The 16,329-nt window shown below is 50.3% G+C and overlaps 1 protein-coding gene across 4 annotated transcripts in view; it reads right to left on the reverse strand.

Annotated features, from left to right (window-relative positions):
* MLXIP (MLX interacting protein) overlaps nucleotides 1–16,329 on the reverse strand; it is a 54,021-nt gene that overhangs the window by 4,123 nt on the left and 33,569 nt on the right. For 2 of the 4 annotated variants that reach the window (XM_014858727.3, XM_070515967.1), the window contains exons 2-13: nucleotides 9,688–9,794; nucleotides 8,825–8,910; nucleotides 7,129–7,218; nucleotides 6,650–6,691; nucleotides 6,149–6,320; nucleotides 5,336–5,425; nucleotides 4,676–4,767; nucleotides 3,029–3,683; nucleotides 2,452–2,573; nucleotides 2,152–2,332; nucleotides 715–839; nucleotides 10–111 (exon numbers count right to left, since the gene is read on the reverse strand). In XM_014858727.3, coding sequence (XP_014714213.3) covers nucleotides 10–111; nucleotides 715–839; nucleotides 2,152–2,332; nucleotides 2,452–2,573; nucleotides 3,029–3,683; nucleotides 4,676–4,767; nucleotides 5,336–5,425; nucleotides 6,149–6,320; nucleotides 6,650–6,691; nucleotides 7,129–7,218; nucleotides 8,825–8,910; nucleotides 9,688–9,794 — 1,864 coding nt within the window. Of the gene's footprint in view, nucleotides 1–9; nucleotides 112–714; nucleotides 840–2,115; nucleotides 2,333–2,451; nucleotides 2,574–3,028; nucleotides 3,684–4,675; nucleotides 4,768–5,335; nucleotides 5,426–6,148; nucleotides 6,321–6,649; nucleotides 6,692–7,128; nucleotides 7,219–8,824; nucleotides 8,911–9,687; nucleotides 9,795–16,329 lie in introns of all 4 variants that reach the window. The other 2 variants (XM_014858729.3, XM_014858726.3) reach the window with 1 other exon arrangement.

The following is a 16,329-nucleotide window of genomic DNA, read 5'->3' on the forward strand; positions in this document are numbered from 1 at the left end:
GCCACTTACTGGCTTGGAATTATTAGAGATCAAACTGTTCAGGGTGTCAAAACCCATCTTGATGTTGAAGCGCCTTTTCTGCTCAGCTGAAATGTGCTTCATCTGCCGGTTCTGTTGGGGAATCAACCATCACTGTGATACAGGGCCGCTGCAGGGCCAGTTCCCTCGTCCCTCCCCGCCTCCCTCCCAACCTGCTGCTGCATGGCTGGGGCAGACGAGGACCCTGCAGCTGGGCTAGAGAGGTATGTGGAAGGACGGGCACCAGAAAGCTAAAAGGCTCCAGTAAGAGCCAGGAGGGGGACAGGACAAGATGCTAGAAAACCATCTCTGCAGAAGGCAGCAGCAGGAGCTGCAAACAACTCTCAATGAATGCTGCTGACCGGGCACTTCCAAGCCACCCTCCAACATCTGTCTACTGACCCACTCCTCATGGCTGCCAGCTCCCCCACAGCGCGAGGATTCAGTGGTGGTTCCTGGGCAAAGGGCTGCCATCACCTCGAGGTGGCTAGTGGGTGGGGAATGGGAGGAGCCGACTTGATCTCAAGATTAAAGCAGCAAATGTCCCTTTCTGATGCTACCCCAGCCTGGTGGAGTACCAGCAGAGCCCATGGGTCTCTCCAGGGTGGCCCTAGTAGGGGAGGTCCCTGATATTCTTCTCCTCCTTGCCTCCTCATCTTTCCAGGGGAATCAAGACCTGGGAGAAGCGTATGATACCTTTAAAGCAGCCATGTTTTTGGGGTCTGCAGGTTTCCCTGAGCAGTGGTTCTGGGGAGACTGAGGACTGGGGCTCTGTTCTGAAGCACACGGGGAGGCCTGCCCCGAGTTCGGGCAGTCTCGACCTGAGAAGAATGGAGATGCCTCTTAGGACAGTGCTGGAGATGTGGGCTCGGCAAGGCTGTGCCGGCCACAGCAGTCCTCACCCATGAAGGAAACCCCCAGGAAGTCCCGAGACTCGGAAACCCACCTTGAACCTCCCATAAAGGTTCCAGAGCAAAAACTAGAGAAATCCCTGCTAACATCCTTAGGGGGGTTTTGTTAGGCCTGAGCGAGGCCTGACAAAGGCTGGCTGGACGTGGAGTGGGAATGTGGCTGGCCTGAGCTCTGCCCGTCATAGGCCTTGAGGAACATGGGGCTTTTGAGAGGAGGCCACTCCTGACAGCCTCCTACAAAGCCACCTGGAGGCAACCAGGAGTTTCCAGGGTGTGTAAGGCTCCAGTTCTTCCCCTGGGCACTGAGTAAACAGGCATCTGCTTTACTTTTGTTCTTTAAACTCCACATAGATGTTTTCTTACACTTTTTTTCACTCTGACCCACTCTTAAAAATTTTTTAATTAAAACAACAATTCTGCATCTTTATCTTTCCAGACTAAAGGTCCTTATTCTTCAAAACATGTCCTTGGAGAAGTTCCCCTGTCTGACCCCTGTAAGTAGAGACTTTTCCCCCTTGCATCTTTTCAAGGCAGAGGGAAGATAACTATTGGCACACAGTTCCAAGAGTAGCCACACCATGGTTTTATTTTAGACAAGAAGACACTTTTGGTTTCCCTTCCTGATGTGGCATCTGAAAGGAAGGAGGCGGGGTTCCACCCCCACCAGCAGCAGCACAGCCTCAGGAAAACCATTTATCCCTGACTTCCTGGCTCTTCAGATGTCACCGGACAAGATCAGTCCTACCCCGACTGTCTCACTAACAGAAGGCCCAAGACGTGGAATGGGCTCACGGATGCACAGTGCCTGAAAGCTGTAAGGGACAACAACACTGATGTGGAGACAAGGCTGGGTGGCTTCTGTGGCTGCAGCAACCCCAGGCTCACCTTTTCTGAAAACCATGATGAGGACTCCTCAATCCTTTTTCTCGATCAGAACTGGCAGCTCAGAGCCAGGCCTTTCTGAAGCAGTTTAGGAGGTGCACTTCCCCAAGAACACGAGTTGCCTACACTGCACCATGTCTCCTGCTTTACTGTGGTGCATCCTGCCCTGCGTTGAGCATTTCCCTAGGCTGGGCCACTGCAGGCTTACGAGACCTCCCTGCACAGCCTGAAAACCCAGGCTCAATCCTGGGGCACCCCCGGGTGGCCTCCCCAGTCCAGGAGTGGGCCTGCTCGTTTCACTCACGAAGTCCTAATCGTTCCAACTGGAGTGAACACTCACTGGAACCCGTGGCAGGGACCTGGGGACTGCCCCCGTGCAGCGGGACCTGCTCGCCCTTCACCAGGGAATCTTGCACTGTGCTTGGCGAAAAGAGCCGGGAGACGGGGGCGGGCTGGCTGCTCGAGGGGCGGCCGAGGTCTGTCACTAGGATGCCACTGTGGAACTCCGTAACTCCAGGAGCCTGAGGTGACAGAGTATAAAGAGGTCACCCCCAACCAGTCATGTGAGGTGAGGGCCATCCAAGACCAGGGTCACGCTGGGGTTATTAGGATGCTGAGGGTCTGTCCAGGGTCCCCTCACCCTGGCAATGGCAGCAGGCTTGATGACCACGTTGGACTGCGACACGGTAGAAGCCAACATCCCTTCTCTCTTCAGAGGGCCTGATGTCATAATCACTGCTTGTGGTTGTCCTGAAAAGGCAGCTGCCAGAACAAGAAGGTGAGGGTGGAGGCCCCGAGGCATGGGGGCCTGCTCCCAATACTGTGACTGAACCCAGGCCCAGCCAAGCTGCACAGTGGGGTTCCCCAGGAGAGCAACGACCCATGAGCTGCCGCTGAGACACTGCCTTCCTCACCGCAGGGCACGGAAGGACAAAGCCACCAGAGCACCTGACATTTTTTACAACTTCTTGAAGGGGACAGATTACAGACCCAGGACGAGATGACCAGGACCATGTTTTTTCAAACTGGGTTGAGACTAACTTTCAGAGAACAACACAGAATAGAAAAGATACTGGATCATACACACGTAGTAACCCCAAACACTTATGTTTTATATCACAATGTGTGCATGTCAGGAGTCTGCAGCCTTGCAGATAGGAAATATCCCTCTCGGGGGAGGCAGGGGTCACGCTTTGGCTTTCCTCCACCTGACTCACCTGGGGCGATGCAAGCATTCTTCAACACCAAGGGCATATGCTCTGGTTTGGGAGCAGGCACTATTTTGGGGGGCTGCTTAGGCCTCCCGCCAGACATAGATACAGATTTGGGGTGCACAAAAGTTAAGCGAGGTTGGGGAGGCCCAACAGTCGGTGGCCGGGTGACCGGAGACAGCGCCAGGCCACAGGAGGACACTGAGGGGTTGGGGTGGTGGGTTGTGATCACAAGGCCCTGGCTCTGGCTGAAGGTGGTGGCAGAGGCATCGTGGGTAAGGGTGGCAGAGGCCGTGTGGGTGATGACGGAAGGCGACTTGCTGACTCCGGCAAACTTCTGCGGTTGCAGGAAAGCAGGTGGAGTTGGAGGGGTCAGGGCAGTGGCAGGAGGAGGGACCAAAGGCAAGGGAGGGGACACAGGCACTGGGGCAGGACTGGGAGAGAGCAGCGGCACGGTGAACACGGGGAGGAAAGGCTGTGGGACACTCAGTGGCGGCGCAGAGGGACCAAAGTCTGCAGGCTGGATAAAGGGGTCCCCAGGCCGGGGAGCATGTTCACAGCCCTGCTCATCCGTGGGGTCCAGGGCAGTGGCTGTGGGGGGCACGATGAGGCTGTCAGGGAGGCTCACAGTGGGGAGAGCGGTGGTTGGTAGGATGCTCTCCTGAGAAAGGAAGAGAGAGAAGAGAGGAACAAACGCTGGGGTTACATAACCTGCCATCACTTTCTAGCGCTACACACCACAAAGCCCAACAGACATCGGCGCCTGAGACGAACCCCTGGATAGAAGGGACAAAGGCGATGTCTCTCATCCCCGTTACTGCTGATCTGGGGAGATGATCTGCGCCTCCCCTGGCGTCTGCAGGGGTCTTGTTTCCATAAGGAACTAATGATAACATGGTTCAGACAAAGCAACTGTCTGCACACAGCTGGCTCTCGGCCTGGGACTATCTTGTTTCTGCAATCCAGCAGGGGTCCCCCAAAGTCCCTGCCATCTTCTGTTACAGAGCACAGGCAGCCTGGATCACAGCTGCTCACGGGGTTCCCCCAGGACAGTTTCATGTATCAACTTCTAGAGAGGTCACCTTTTCCTAAAAGGGAAATGCTAGAAGGAATTGATTGTTCAGGTCTCAGGCTCTATAGAAGAAACTCTTCCCACAGCCAGATGGAAGAAGAGCAGGCCAGGTTGCTGGTGTCTATCAGGATACAGGCACCAGCCTGACAGCCCCTTCAGTGCAAAGAGCCGTGCCTCACTCAGCTCTGTAGCCCTGGCACCTGGTAACCAACCTGTGTAGATTGCTGAGTAAAAAGTAAAAGAAATACACAGAACTTCTTTTTATTAGTGATCCACATTTCTTTTCTTTGCTGTCTTGCTAATCTTGTCTTAAGTGATCAGAACAGAGCTTGCTGCGCACAGGTTATCTGGAGCCTTAGGCAGGAGCATATGTTTACAGACAGTCTCACACCTCATGGATATTTACGGATGCTTTCAAGGAAGGCTAGAACAATTTCTTTAACATATCAGACGTGTGCTCAGCACTACATCTAGCAACCCCTAGCACTTTGCTTATGACTGCCTGGTTATGTCATTAGCCTAGCCCTGGCTGCAGAGCTTTCATGACCAGTCCTATGCCCCTAACCCCCAGCATCCTCTACCTGAGCAGTTGGGATGTTGGGATCTGGTGCAGGTGTTGAGGTGGGTGCAGGCAGCATGGAGCCAAAAATGGAGCGGCTGGAAGAGAAGAGGTCTGAAAGACAACACCAGGGGCTTTTCAGCTCCGTGTACCCATCACTTTCTTGAATTAAGATCCAAACAAATCAGACACTGAACCCCACCTCACCCAGAGGAGTGTCATAGCCAAAGCACCCCCCCAGTTAAGTCTGCAGAAAGAGGTCCTCTGATTGGAACCGCACATTCTGGCAACCAGTGTGGGCTCTGAAATACTCCCAGCCTGGCCTTTCACTCACTCTTACAAAGGCGAGCTCGAGGACCAGTTCTAACTGCAGGAAACCGCTGGGAGGCGGCTATGTCGTCAGCGCCCTCTGCTGCCTAGAGGGAGAACTGCTTATAGACAGGGCCAAAACCAAGACTCTAAGACTGTGAGAAGGAGAATGCCAATTTCCTTGAGAGAACAGTGTCCCAGAAAAATTTCCCAGACCTTGCAGCTACTACCAAAAAAAGGGCAGTTCTGGAAAAATTCCACATCTTCCCCTTGCCCATTCTAACAGTTCCCTCTATGAAACGGAAGCACGAATCCACTGTGTCCTGGGCAAAGAGATCCAGGAGCCATGCTCTCTCTCTGCCCATGTCCTCACCCTGGAAAGGCTCAAAGGTGTCCATGAAGTCCAAGTTGGGCTGCAAGGGAATCAGCCCCGGCTGAATCATGTCTGCATTGCCCAGATGTGCTGCAGGAATCAGAAAGGAGACAGAGGAATCATTCTGCCTTCTCAGACAACGTTGTAGGAACATACAAAAGGCCTGGAATGGACCTTCCTGGCCCTGCTCACATTCTAGAGTCTTCCAAGGAGAAATGCAGGCAGCTGGCTTGGATTTCTACCTTCTTGTGGTTCATGGTCATTCTCCACTCTCAGAAGGCACGAAAGAAAGTTTTTACAAGAAAGGCAAATTGTACATCAGGGAAGAGACACCCCCGGGAAGCCATGAACAACCATGCAGAGATCCCCTGGTTCTAATTTTTAGTCTGTGGGCTCTTCCCTGAGGAGCTGACTGCATAACTGAATGCCACCAGGTGAGACGTGGTGCCCAGGAATTCTTCTGATTTTCTTTAGAGTGAGTCCCAGGTCCTATCACTCGGCCTAGGCACATATGCTCTGTTAAGAGGACAGTATCAGAAATGTGAAACTGATTCCAACCAAACCCCCTTGCTGTTTTCTCACAGCGCCACCAGGAAGCTGCCCAGGAAGACTCAATTTGCAGTGTCACCCACTCAGTGCATGTGGCCCTCAGATGTCAGTGAGGTTGGCCAATCCTTCTCCTTACTGCCTACCCTAGATAAGTGACACCGAGCAGCTCAGAGATGGCCCTGAGGTGAGGCCTGCCCCTGGGGGTGCCTGGCAGAGAAGCAAACCAGCTGGGTGCTCAAAGTCAAGGATCTAGGGGTGGGTTACCTATTTCCCGAGGGTTGGGCCAGGCCACCGGCTGATGTGAGGAAAGTGTGGAGAAGAGAGTGTCACTGAATTCTGACATGAGCATGTCTGTGTCCAGCAGTGGGTCCTCCTCCATGGGGACGGGGGTCTTCCATTCATCCCCATGTTTGTGCCAATAAAGCATGTCATCATCCTACCGCCAACAGAGGGGGAAGGAAAACTCAAAGGGTCAACAGAGGACCCAGGTTCCCAATCACGCTATGCTGGGGAATATGTTACCCTACTTTATGGAGCAGCAGGTGCTCCAGAAATGCAGGGAGCACCCCTCCAGCCCACCTGGCAGAGAGAAGGGGCCCACTTCCTTAGCCCTCCTTTTGAGAAGGGCGTAGTCCCTCCCCGAGCCAAAGGGAGAGTTTGTGTCCCCATCACCTTCTGCTACAGGGCTCACTGTGGGGCCACCGAGCTGTTCCTTGTCAAAGGGGGTTTCCCATGAGGGTCCTTATGTCCTCCAGGCTTACTCACCTGGGCCAGGCTGGAGAGGTCCTCATCCTTGTGCTGCTGTAGCTGTGGAGAGGAGAGAGACCAGGTGGTCACCCAGGGCCCTGGGAGTGGATGAGGCCCTCAGCCTCTCCTCCCCAGAGGTGAATGAACTCTGGAAGCATCCAGGCCTTTTCTCTCCCGGAGGTATGTAGAGAGAGGGACCCTGCTCCCTGCCATCCCTAGGCTGATGCCGGCACACGAGATTCCCAGCCAGCGTTTGTGGATAAACAGCCCTGATTCACAGCTGGAGAAAGTGAGAGCACACGTCACACACCAAAGCAGGCCCCTCCCTGGGTAGAATGCCAGTCCTACTCGGTCCTCCACACCCCCGGGGCGGAGGGGTGGGGTCAGAGCCATGAAGCCACAGCCTTGGGGCCAGTGTTCTGAATAGGAAACTCAGTTCCTACCCTCCCCTACGGGAACTTCCTGAACATGCTCTTTTTGGAGCCCAAGCCGGATACCCTTTTCTTGAAGTAGGTTCTCCACTTGTGATATTCCCGAATTACAAACTCAATGCGGCTTTTCCAGTACTTCCCTTCTGTGGTGATGGCCTATGAGAGAGAGGCAGGTCAGAACAAAAAGACAGCATCTTGGCTGACTAGCAGAACTCAACCCGTGAACAAAGAAGTGTCTGACGCTGGAAGTCAGTCCTGGGCAATCCAGCTCAGAGAACCCTATGACATGCCTACAACTTCATTCACAAAGGGTCCCACCTCTTCTGTGCTACAGCGGCCTCTAAAGATGAGCTTTCATCTCACGACCTAGATAACCCAGTGGGGCTTTAGCCACAGGTCCTGAAGATCTGGATTGGAGCATAGCGTCAAGACAGAATGCTGAGGCAGGCAAGACGTACAAAGCCCCTCCATGCCGGTGTAGGAGGATCCCTACAGAGATCATGGGTAGCACCCACATCCCCTTTTCCAGTGGCCTCTGCCACATTTTCAAAGGGTGAAAGCAAATGGGCAATCACAGAAGTTTCAGGTGGAAAGTGACTTTCAAGGGCATTTACTCAACCTTTCCATTATGCAGGGCATGAGTCCTTTCCACGCTATCCTTGAAGAATGCTAGAGAGCCCTCTTCTCTTTCGGATTCCTTCTTCTTTATGACTAGAGTATATTAAAGCAAGTCCTAGATATCAGAAGTCCCATATAATTTCACCCTTTTTGGGACTCCATTGTGTGTCTCTAACAGTGAAGAATCTTCACAGCACAGTATTATTACCCGACCTAGCAAAATGACATTTCTTAATACAGTCACGTGTTGCTTAACGACAGGGACACATTCTGAGAAATGTGCTGTTAGGTGATTTCTTCCTTGCGTGTACATCATAGAGTGTACCTACACAAACCTAGACAGTGTAGCCTACTACACACCTAGGCTATGTGGTACTCATCCTATGGGACCACTGTCATATATGCAATCTGTCGTTGACTGAAACATAGTTATGTGGCGCGTGACTGTATTGTCTAAAACACATCATGTCCGACTGCTCAAAACTGTAGTTCCTTAGGTTACTTTCAAATTTTTCCCCTTTTTTCTTAACAGTAGGACATGCTTGGACAAGATTAAAACCATGTAGAAGAATGTAAAGTGAAATGATTCTCCCCTCCTCCTCACCCTAATCCCACACCCTTGACATACTCACTAGTAAGAGATTCTGCATATCCTTCTAGACATTTCCTATCATGCATAATCATACAGATACACACTTTTTAAAATTAATGTAAAGATACTAAAATACTGTAGTGCAACTTGCTTTTTTTCATTTACTATTTCGTCAACATCTTTCCATCTCAGTACATACAGACCTTGAGGTCATTCTTTAACTGTTAAAGATATCTGCCTTGTAAGGAGCCAGAATCGCCCCCTGTTGACTTACAGAGAAACACCAATTTTAAATGAAAGCAGAGGGTAAGTCCTGATTGGAGAATCCCTTGGGCCTTAGGCAGGTCTAGTCTGAGAAGGGGAGAGCCTCCGCCCCCCATGTCCCCATCGCTTTCCAAGGTCACAACAGCTGATGGGACAGCGCAGCCCCAGCACTCTTCCCAGTGGTCTCCCACTGCAGAATCCAAGCCTCGCTCCTAGCCCTCAGTGAGTGTCTCCTCAGTGAGTGGGGTGGGTTCCCGTCCCGGCCACCGATGATCCCACGCCAGGTACCTCTGGCCGGCGATGCTCATCTACTTCAACAGAGCCGTCCAGGGGAGTGACAAAGTGGCACACGGGATTCTTGCGCTTCTCCAAATCTGGGCAGAGAGAGGGTGAGACGTCATCACTATGACTAAGAGCCCCAAAGGAGCCCTACCCTTCTGTCCACAGGCCTCCCCTCAGGTGGGACCCTCCCAAGTGTTCTTTCCTTCTCCTTCCCTTAGAAAATGAGGTTTTGGACAAATAAAGGAATCCAGGTTAAAGGAAAAGAATCCATGAATATTGTGTGGGCAAGAAAGAGAGTCTGGCTTATTAAGAGACACATCGGCCTAACCCAAGCATGGCCCAACACGCTGATCTGCAGAAGTCACCGGATCCACTGGTATGCAAGCCAGCTGGCGAGAGAACAAGGGCCTGCATCCTCTTACACCTGCTGAAACGGGAACTGTTCCCTGACTCTTCAGGGGATTCAGATGTTACCTCTCCGCTACGTCCTTCCTGACTCCTCCGAAAAGAACTAACCTCTCTCCCTGGCTCTGCCTTGACAACACTGGGCCCAAGCGTCTATTGTAACAGTGAAAAGCTAGCTAATGCGTCCATCTCCTGCAGTCTATGGGCACCTTCATGACACAGACAATATGACTGGCCCCTGTGCCTGATGGCCAATCAGTGTCCAGCGCACTAGGATTTAGCTTGGTTTTCCTATCTTTGCAGACTGCTCAAGAAAGACTTCTGTTTGAAACACAATGCTCCAAGAGCAGACCCTGGGCCCTGAGGTGCAAAGGCCTCCAGGTGGTCATAACTGGAGGTCTGCCCCCCACAAGGCCTTGGGGCCACTGCAGTCTCCTCCTGCTCCCAGCTCACGGAGCACTTACACTGCATGTACCATGCCCGCCAGATGGCGTTATTGAGCCGGATCTTATCTCTCCACTGGAGCTTCAGGCCCTTGAAATTCTTCCACTTTGGAGACACCAACTTTCCACTGAAAGGCAAGATGAAGAGGGGAAACTCAGTGGTTCCTCTGAAAATGAAATGAAATCAATAGTGCCATCCGATCATTCTAGGCCTCAAAATTCTGGATTAATCCATTACAAGCCACAGACTAGGCTTGATAGAAAATGCAAATCACTTTGGGCGTTCTTCAAAGTAATATGGAGTAGGGAGGGGGTGGGGGTGGGCGTGGAGGTGCTGATGTGTCAGGGTATGGGGGAAATAGGATTGTGGTAGGCTGGTAATTATTGAAGCCGGGTAATGGTACGTGGGGTTCAGTATTCTTTTCTATCTACTTTTGCATGTCTTTTAAATTTTCCACAATTAGAAGTTAAAAATCTGTTGATTTTGCCGTATATATGTGTATGCAATCATCACGTTGCATACCTTAAACGTACACAACGTTATATGTCAACTATATCTCAATAAAGCTGGAAAAAAAAAAAGACAGAAAGAAATCTGCTGGCCCCTGAATGAAAGCCAAGCTCCTTTAATCTGGTTTCGGCCTATGTCCTTTGCCACCAGGCCTCACGAGGCACTTACAATCCAGGCACCCAAACATCCCACTGGCCCGAGAACCTGCAGAGCCCTCCACTGCCTCCAAGCCTCTGCACACACGTCCTCACTCTTCACGGAGCTCCCTCCGCCCCTGCCAACCTGCTTATCCTGCAAAATGCTGCTCAAACACCATCTCCTCCGAGCCAGCACGGGCCTCTCCCAGGCTGCTGCCAGTTCCTTCAGGGTTCCCTGAGACTATTCAAACCTCTAACACAGCACCGTTCACACTCCATATGGCAACATCTGTACCCACACGTCCCTCCATTAGACTGCAGCTTCTCACACAGAGGGCCCTCAGGCATCACTTGCCCTAGGCACCCAGCACAGAACCTGGCACATAGCAGGGGCTCATGTAATCATTCTTTGCTGAATGAGTTAAAGATCCCTGCAAACCAAGATAACAGCAGGCAAGGGAAGTTCCCTGGTGGCACAGCCTTCTCAGACAGTTTAGTTTTTCCGAGGGCTTTGCTAGGAACCATCTCTGAGCCACCGGCATAGGGTTTCCCTTTTTCAGATGGCTTGAGATGGGCACAGCACTATTTCTGGTCCACACTAAAGGGGGTGCAGGTTCTCCCTGACCACAGGCCACAGCCCTGTCCCTTTTCCAAACCCACTTCAGAAAACCCACGTGACGAGCAGAGATGTGCCAACAGTCACAACAGCAAGGGTCGTCAAACACAGTGCCCAAGCAACAAACATTACCTGCACCTGAAAATCTGGTTTATAAAGCAAAAGCCGCTGGCTGTACACCTGGCAAAAACTTCATGCCTCCCTCCACCCAACCCAGCATGGAGGCAGGCTTTCAATTACACAGGCCAGGAGGCTGTGACCTCCACAGAGAAAATGTCACAGCACATCCTCTTAGAATCTGAGGGACAAAGGGACAGCAGCAGCCTCAGCTTACAGGGTTAGGTGCTTCAAACTAGTCACACACCTTCCCTTCTGTCTCTCCCCAGTGCAAACGGACTTCTCACCCACCTCCATGTTGATCAGCTCCCACCTAAGTTCAACAGCCAGCAGCTTGCTGTTTTGCAGCCTCTACTGCATAATTGCATCCTAGCTCGGCAACTTCTACAGTCACTTAGCTTTTCTGACACAGCAGTTTCCTGGGAAAAATCAGAATAATATCATTGCCTGCAGAATGTTTTAATAAGGATTAGATGAGAGAACGCGTATGTGTACGCATGCATGCGACACACACAACTGGTCAACCCTAAAGCAGATATAAACGTAAGACACGAATACCCATCTCAATTACCTAGATGTGTGTGTGAGGAAGACTGGCCCTGAGCTGACATCTGTGCCAATCTTCCTCTGTTTTGTATGTGGGATGCCACCACAGCATGGCCACAGTGTGGCTTGATGAGTGGTGTGTAGGTCTGCCCTGGGATCCGAACCTGCAAACCTTGGGCCGCTGAAGCAGAGCGTGCGAACTTAACCACTACACCACTCGGCCAGCCCAATTATCTAAGATTTAAGTTATTACCAAAAGGCCTGATTTTTAACACCTCCTAACTTGAATAGTCCTTTCTTTTGTGTTTGTCACCAATGTCATTAGGCTCCTCCTCCACAGGAGGAAAAAGGTGCCACCCATGTGCCCGCTCTCAATACCAGTGAAGAAAGACTAGGTCAAAGGTTAGCCCTGGAGCCCACGTAGCTGCAGAACCACTTGCTTCTCAAGTGGTTTGAAAGCAGAGACTGGCACTCCCTTACTCATCTGACAAGTGTTAAGTACCTACCCTGTGTTGTGCCTGTGCTAAGAACAGCGCAAAGGGAAGGAGAAGGTGGATGAGGTCCCTCGCCCTCATGGAGCATACAAGTTGCTGAGGCATAAGTCCTGCCTACATGCCAAGTGTTGCAAAGAAGACCAGAGGTCTGCAGGAGCGCACAGCTGGCATAACTGACCTAGTCTGAGCAGTCAGGAGAGGGTTTCTGGAGGAGGTGACATCTAAGCCAAGGCCTAGAGGGCAAGGGAAACTTCGCCAAGCGAAGCAGAGGAGGGAAGACCTATGCTGTTCCTTCTGCTCGGCTTGTGATGGCCCTGAACTGAGCAAGAACATGCCTGGCCAGGCAGCAGAAAACACTAGAGCCTGGAGAGCAGAGCACACACCGGAGTAAATTAGGTCCCACAACTGGGCAAAGTCCACCATCTTTCCTCTCCTCTGCAAGATCTTCCAGCAACCTGATGTCAAGCCAGACAGCAGCTCCAGGAAAAAATAGAACAAAATAGAAAACTGTTCCTATTTTTTTATTTCCTTAAGGAAAAGCAACTTTTCTATAATTCATTTTCCTCACACTGAAGCCTAGAATTGAAAGGCAACTTTTTCTGTGAATCCTGATGGAGCATTTGCCACCTGCAAGACAGCTGCAGGACAAAAGCAGGAGAAGGGACACAATGGAAAATGAGGACTCCGGGAAGAGAACGACCTTTGGTGTCTTGCAATGTTCTGTGAAGAACTAACCATTGCGCTGAAATGCAAACCCAACCTCACCCCTGCTTTGATACTTGAAACAAAGTGGGCTGACAGGAGCATAAGTGCATCCTCTCAGAGAAGTCCCATTATGCTGGCAGCTTCAATTATTACAGTCAGGGGGGCGGGAAGATACAGACAGAAATTTAACCCTACAGGCTAGAAATTGAATCTCATAGGCTGTAGTTTGCGGTTCTCATCTTCCTCCTTCTTGTTTGCTAAAATGTTTCATTTTTCCTTGGTATGTATATCAAAATGGGCAAACTTCAGGAGGAATATGTAGGATTTTAGAAAGTCCAACTGCCATCATCCCAAGTTTCTCAACAGCCAACAGGTGGCGCTCAACCAACACAAAGAAGTGAGTCCAAAACCAAAACCTAAACCACCCAAGAGGTGGAGGGTGAAGGAAGAGTGTCCCAGATGTTTTCATGGTGATGACCACCCCTCCCCCACCACAGTTTCAAGACAAGATCTGAAGAAGTAATATGCATAGTTCTGTGGTATCAAAGTATTACAGAGAAAAAGGATTCCATAGACAAATTGGTAGAAAAATGCTGGGATAAATTTCCGTACATTTCTTTACTGACGGGCTTCTCAGAGGCTTTAACATACTGATGTCACTTCAGTCTTCAAGGAGAGGAAGAGGAGACTTTCCCTATGCAGACATCCACAGACCAAACCTGGACTGGGACTCCTTTATGGAGGTCCCCGAAGTCTAGTTTCCCCTGGAACATACTAGAAGAGGCTGCTTTAAAAAGTTCTAAGAGGGAACTTGAGGCGCTTGGTGGAGCTCCCTGAGGCAGCATCTCCAGGAAGCATCCATGGCTGGACTTCTGCTCCCCTCAACCCTGCCCCAGCTTAACTCATCTCCCAGACACGGTAGCTGGGATACTTCTTGGTCTACCCCAGGATTAAGCCGCGTTCCTCGTTAAAGTGTAATCAGAAATACACTATGAATATTCCTGAGACCATTAGCTTCCCTCCAGCAAATGGAAGATCTCCTGGCCTCAGCCTCCCAAACCTGCCCTCACTATGCATAGCTCCCTGGGCTTCCCCGTCATCGTGACCGGAGACTCACCTCACACTCTCCCCCTCTAGGGGAAAGCTAAGGTCTAGGTCTGACTCATCAAGGCACGGTGCTTGGGACATGGGAGGTGCTTTTAAATATGGAGTTATTAAACGAGCGCTCGACTTTTCCATAAAGAGAAATCTTCACACTCTCCTTCCATGCTACCCTTCCTGGAAGACAGGTTCATGACACGAAACAGGAAGTTCACAGTACAACAAAGGTCTCTCTCAAAACTTTTATTGGATGGAACTGGCAAACACTGAATTCTTCAGAGGTCTGGCAAGAGAGTGCTCTGGAATGGAAATTAATGTGCAAGCTTTGCACAGACAGGAGCTGGAATTAAGAACAGGAAGTGTGGGACTGGGGCAGGAATTTCGGATTCTGTCAGTCCGGGTAGGATTAGCTCCTAACTCCTAGTCAGACCATGCTCTCCAAAAGAAAGCGAGCAAAGGGACCCGGGGTCTGTCAGTACAGGTCCCAGAACAGTGGTGGAGTTCATTCACTTGCTCATTCAACCATATTTGCTTGTTATGAGGCCAAATTTCTCTGCCACTCCTGATGCCTCCTCGACACCCACTACCAAAACATTCCTAGCCCTGCCTCCCCCTACTCCCTCACAGCTAGGGGCAATGGGTATGTTACCAGCGAGTGTAGGTGGAAGAACTGGCATGGGGGGGTCCTGGCCCTCCCCCACCTGTCCCCTTTGGGGAAAGCTGCCCACTGAGGGCCACATTCCTCCTGCTCGGCTCCTACAGAGTCTGAGGGTGGGGAGGCCTGTCCTAGTCCAGGGCTACCTGGGGCTGCCTGGAAAGGCAGTCCAGGAGTCACTTATAAGCCACACTCTCAGCTTTATCAAAATAGAGGTAAGGTTTTGGCTACCATCTGCTGACTCTTTTTTATTGTGGTAAAATATATATAAAATAAAATTTACCATTTTAAAGTGTACAATTCAGCAGCATTAAGTACATTTATGATGCTGTGCAACCGTCACTGCTACCTAGTTTCAGAATTTTTTTCATCACCCCAAAAGGAAGCTCTGTACCCATTAGCAGTCACTCCCCACCATTTCCTCCTCCAGCCCCTGGCAACCACTAATCTACTTTCTGTCTCTACGAATTTGTTTCTTCCAGACATTTCATATAAACAGAATGATAAAATACTGGCTTCTTTTACTTAACACAATAGTTTCAAGGTTCATCCATGTTGCAGCATGTGTCCACACAGTCAGCCCTCAGTATCCACAGGTCCCACATCCGTGGATTCAACCCACTGAGGACTGAAAGGCCTACGGTGGTTGCATCTGTTCTGAATATGTTCTGGCCTTTTTCCCTCTATTATTCCCTAAACAATACAGTATGACAACTATTTACACAGCACTTACATTGTATTAGGTATTCTAAGTAATTTAGAGAAGATTTAAAGTATATGAAGGATGTGCCTAGGTTATATGCAAATATTAAGCCATTTTATATCAAGGACTTGAGCATCGGCAGATTTTCGTATCCGCAGGGGGTCCTACAACAAATCCCTAGCAGATACCAAGGGACAACTGTACGTTGTTCCTTTTTATGACTGAATCATATTCCATTGGATGGACAGACCACATTTTATTCTTTCATCCGTCGATGGACATTTGGGTAGTTTCACCTTTTGGCCCTAGTGAATAATGCTGCTATGATGCCATAATGCTGCTTCTCTGTTTTATTTCCCAATCAGTTCAGAACTCTGACAGGGGAGAGAGGCCTGATCATTAAGCTGGCACTGGGGACATGATGGGCAAAAATAATTGTGAACTTTGTTGGAGGGCAAGTGGACAGCTGTCTGCCAACATTTTAATTGTACATCCCTTTGACTGATAATTCCACTGTTAGAAACTGATTCTATAGACCCACTTGCACATGGGCACAAAGACACAAACAGGACATTAAACTGCAGCCTGTTGATCTAGGTGTTGATCAGAGGGAATTGGTGAAAACTGTGGTATATCCAGACAGTGGAACACTATGGGGCAACTGCACAAACGACACACACTTTACATGTGCTGACATACAGGCGAGATTGACATGATGCAGTAAGTGGGGAAAATCAACGTGCACGACACACGGCACAGCCACCACCTGCATTTTTAACAGGGAGATATGCACAGACACACAGACGAAGGGAGCGTGGGAGGGAGGGACGGAGGAAGACAGCCAGTCAATCTCAGGGAAGAGACGGAAGAAACAGGTGACAGTGGAGCAGTGATTTCCCTTTGGAGAGCTGAACTGGGAAGTTAAGGGGTTCAGTAGGAGACTCAGTTTTCACTGTTTACCATTTTATACTGTTTAAACATAACACAGGAACACAATATTTTTTCAAAATAAGGAGAGAAGACCAGGTATAGTGCAAGACCTTCTAGGGCTTCTAGTCAATTGGAGAAGGCAAATAAT

This window comes from Equus asinus, chromosome 8 (genome assembly GCF_041296235.1).
Source record: "Equus asinus isolate D_3611 breed Donkey chromosome 8, EquAss-T2T_v2, whole genome shotgun sequence".
Taxonomy (NCBI): domain Eukaryota; kingdom Metazoa; phylum Chordata; class Mammalia; order Perissodactyla; family Equidae; genus Equus; species Equus asinus.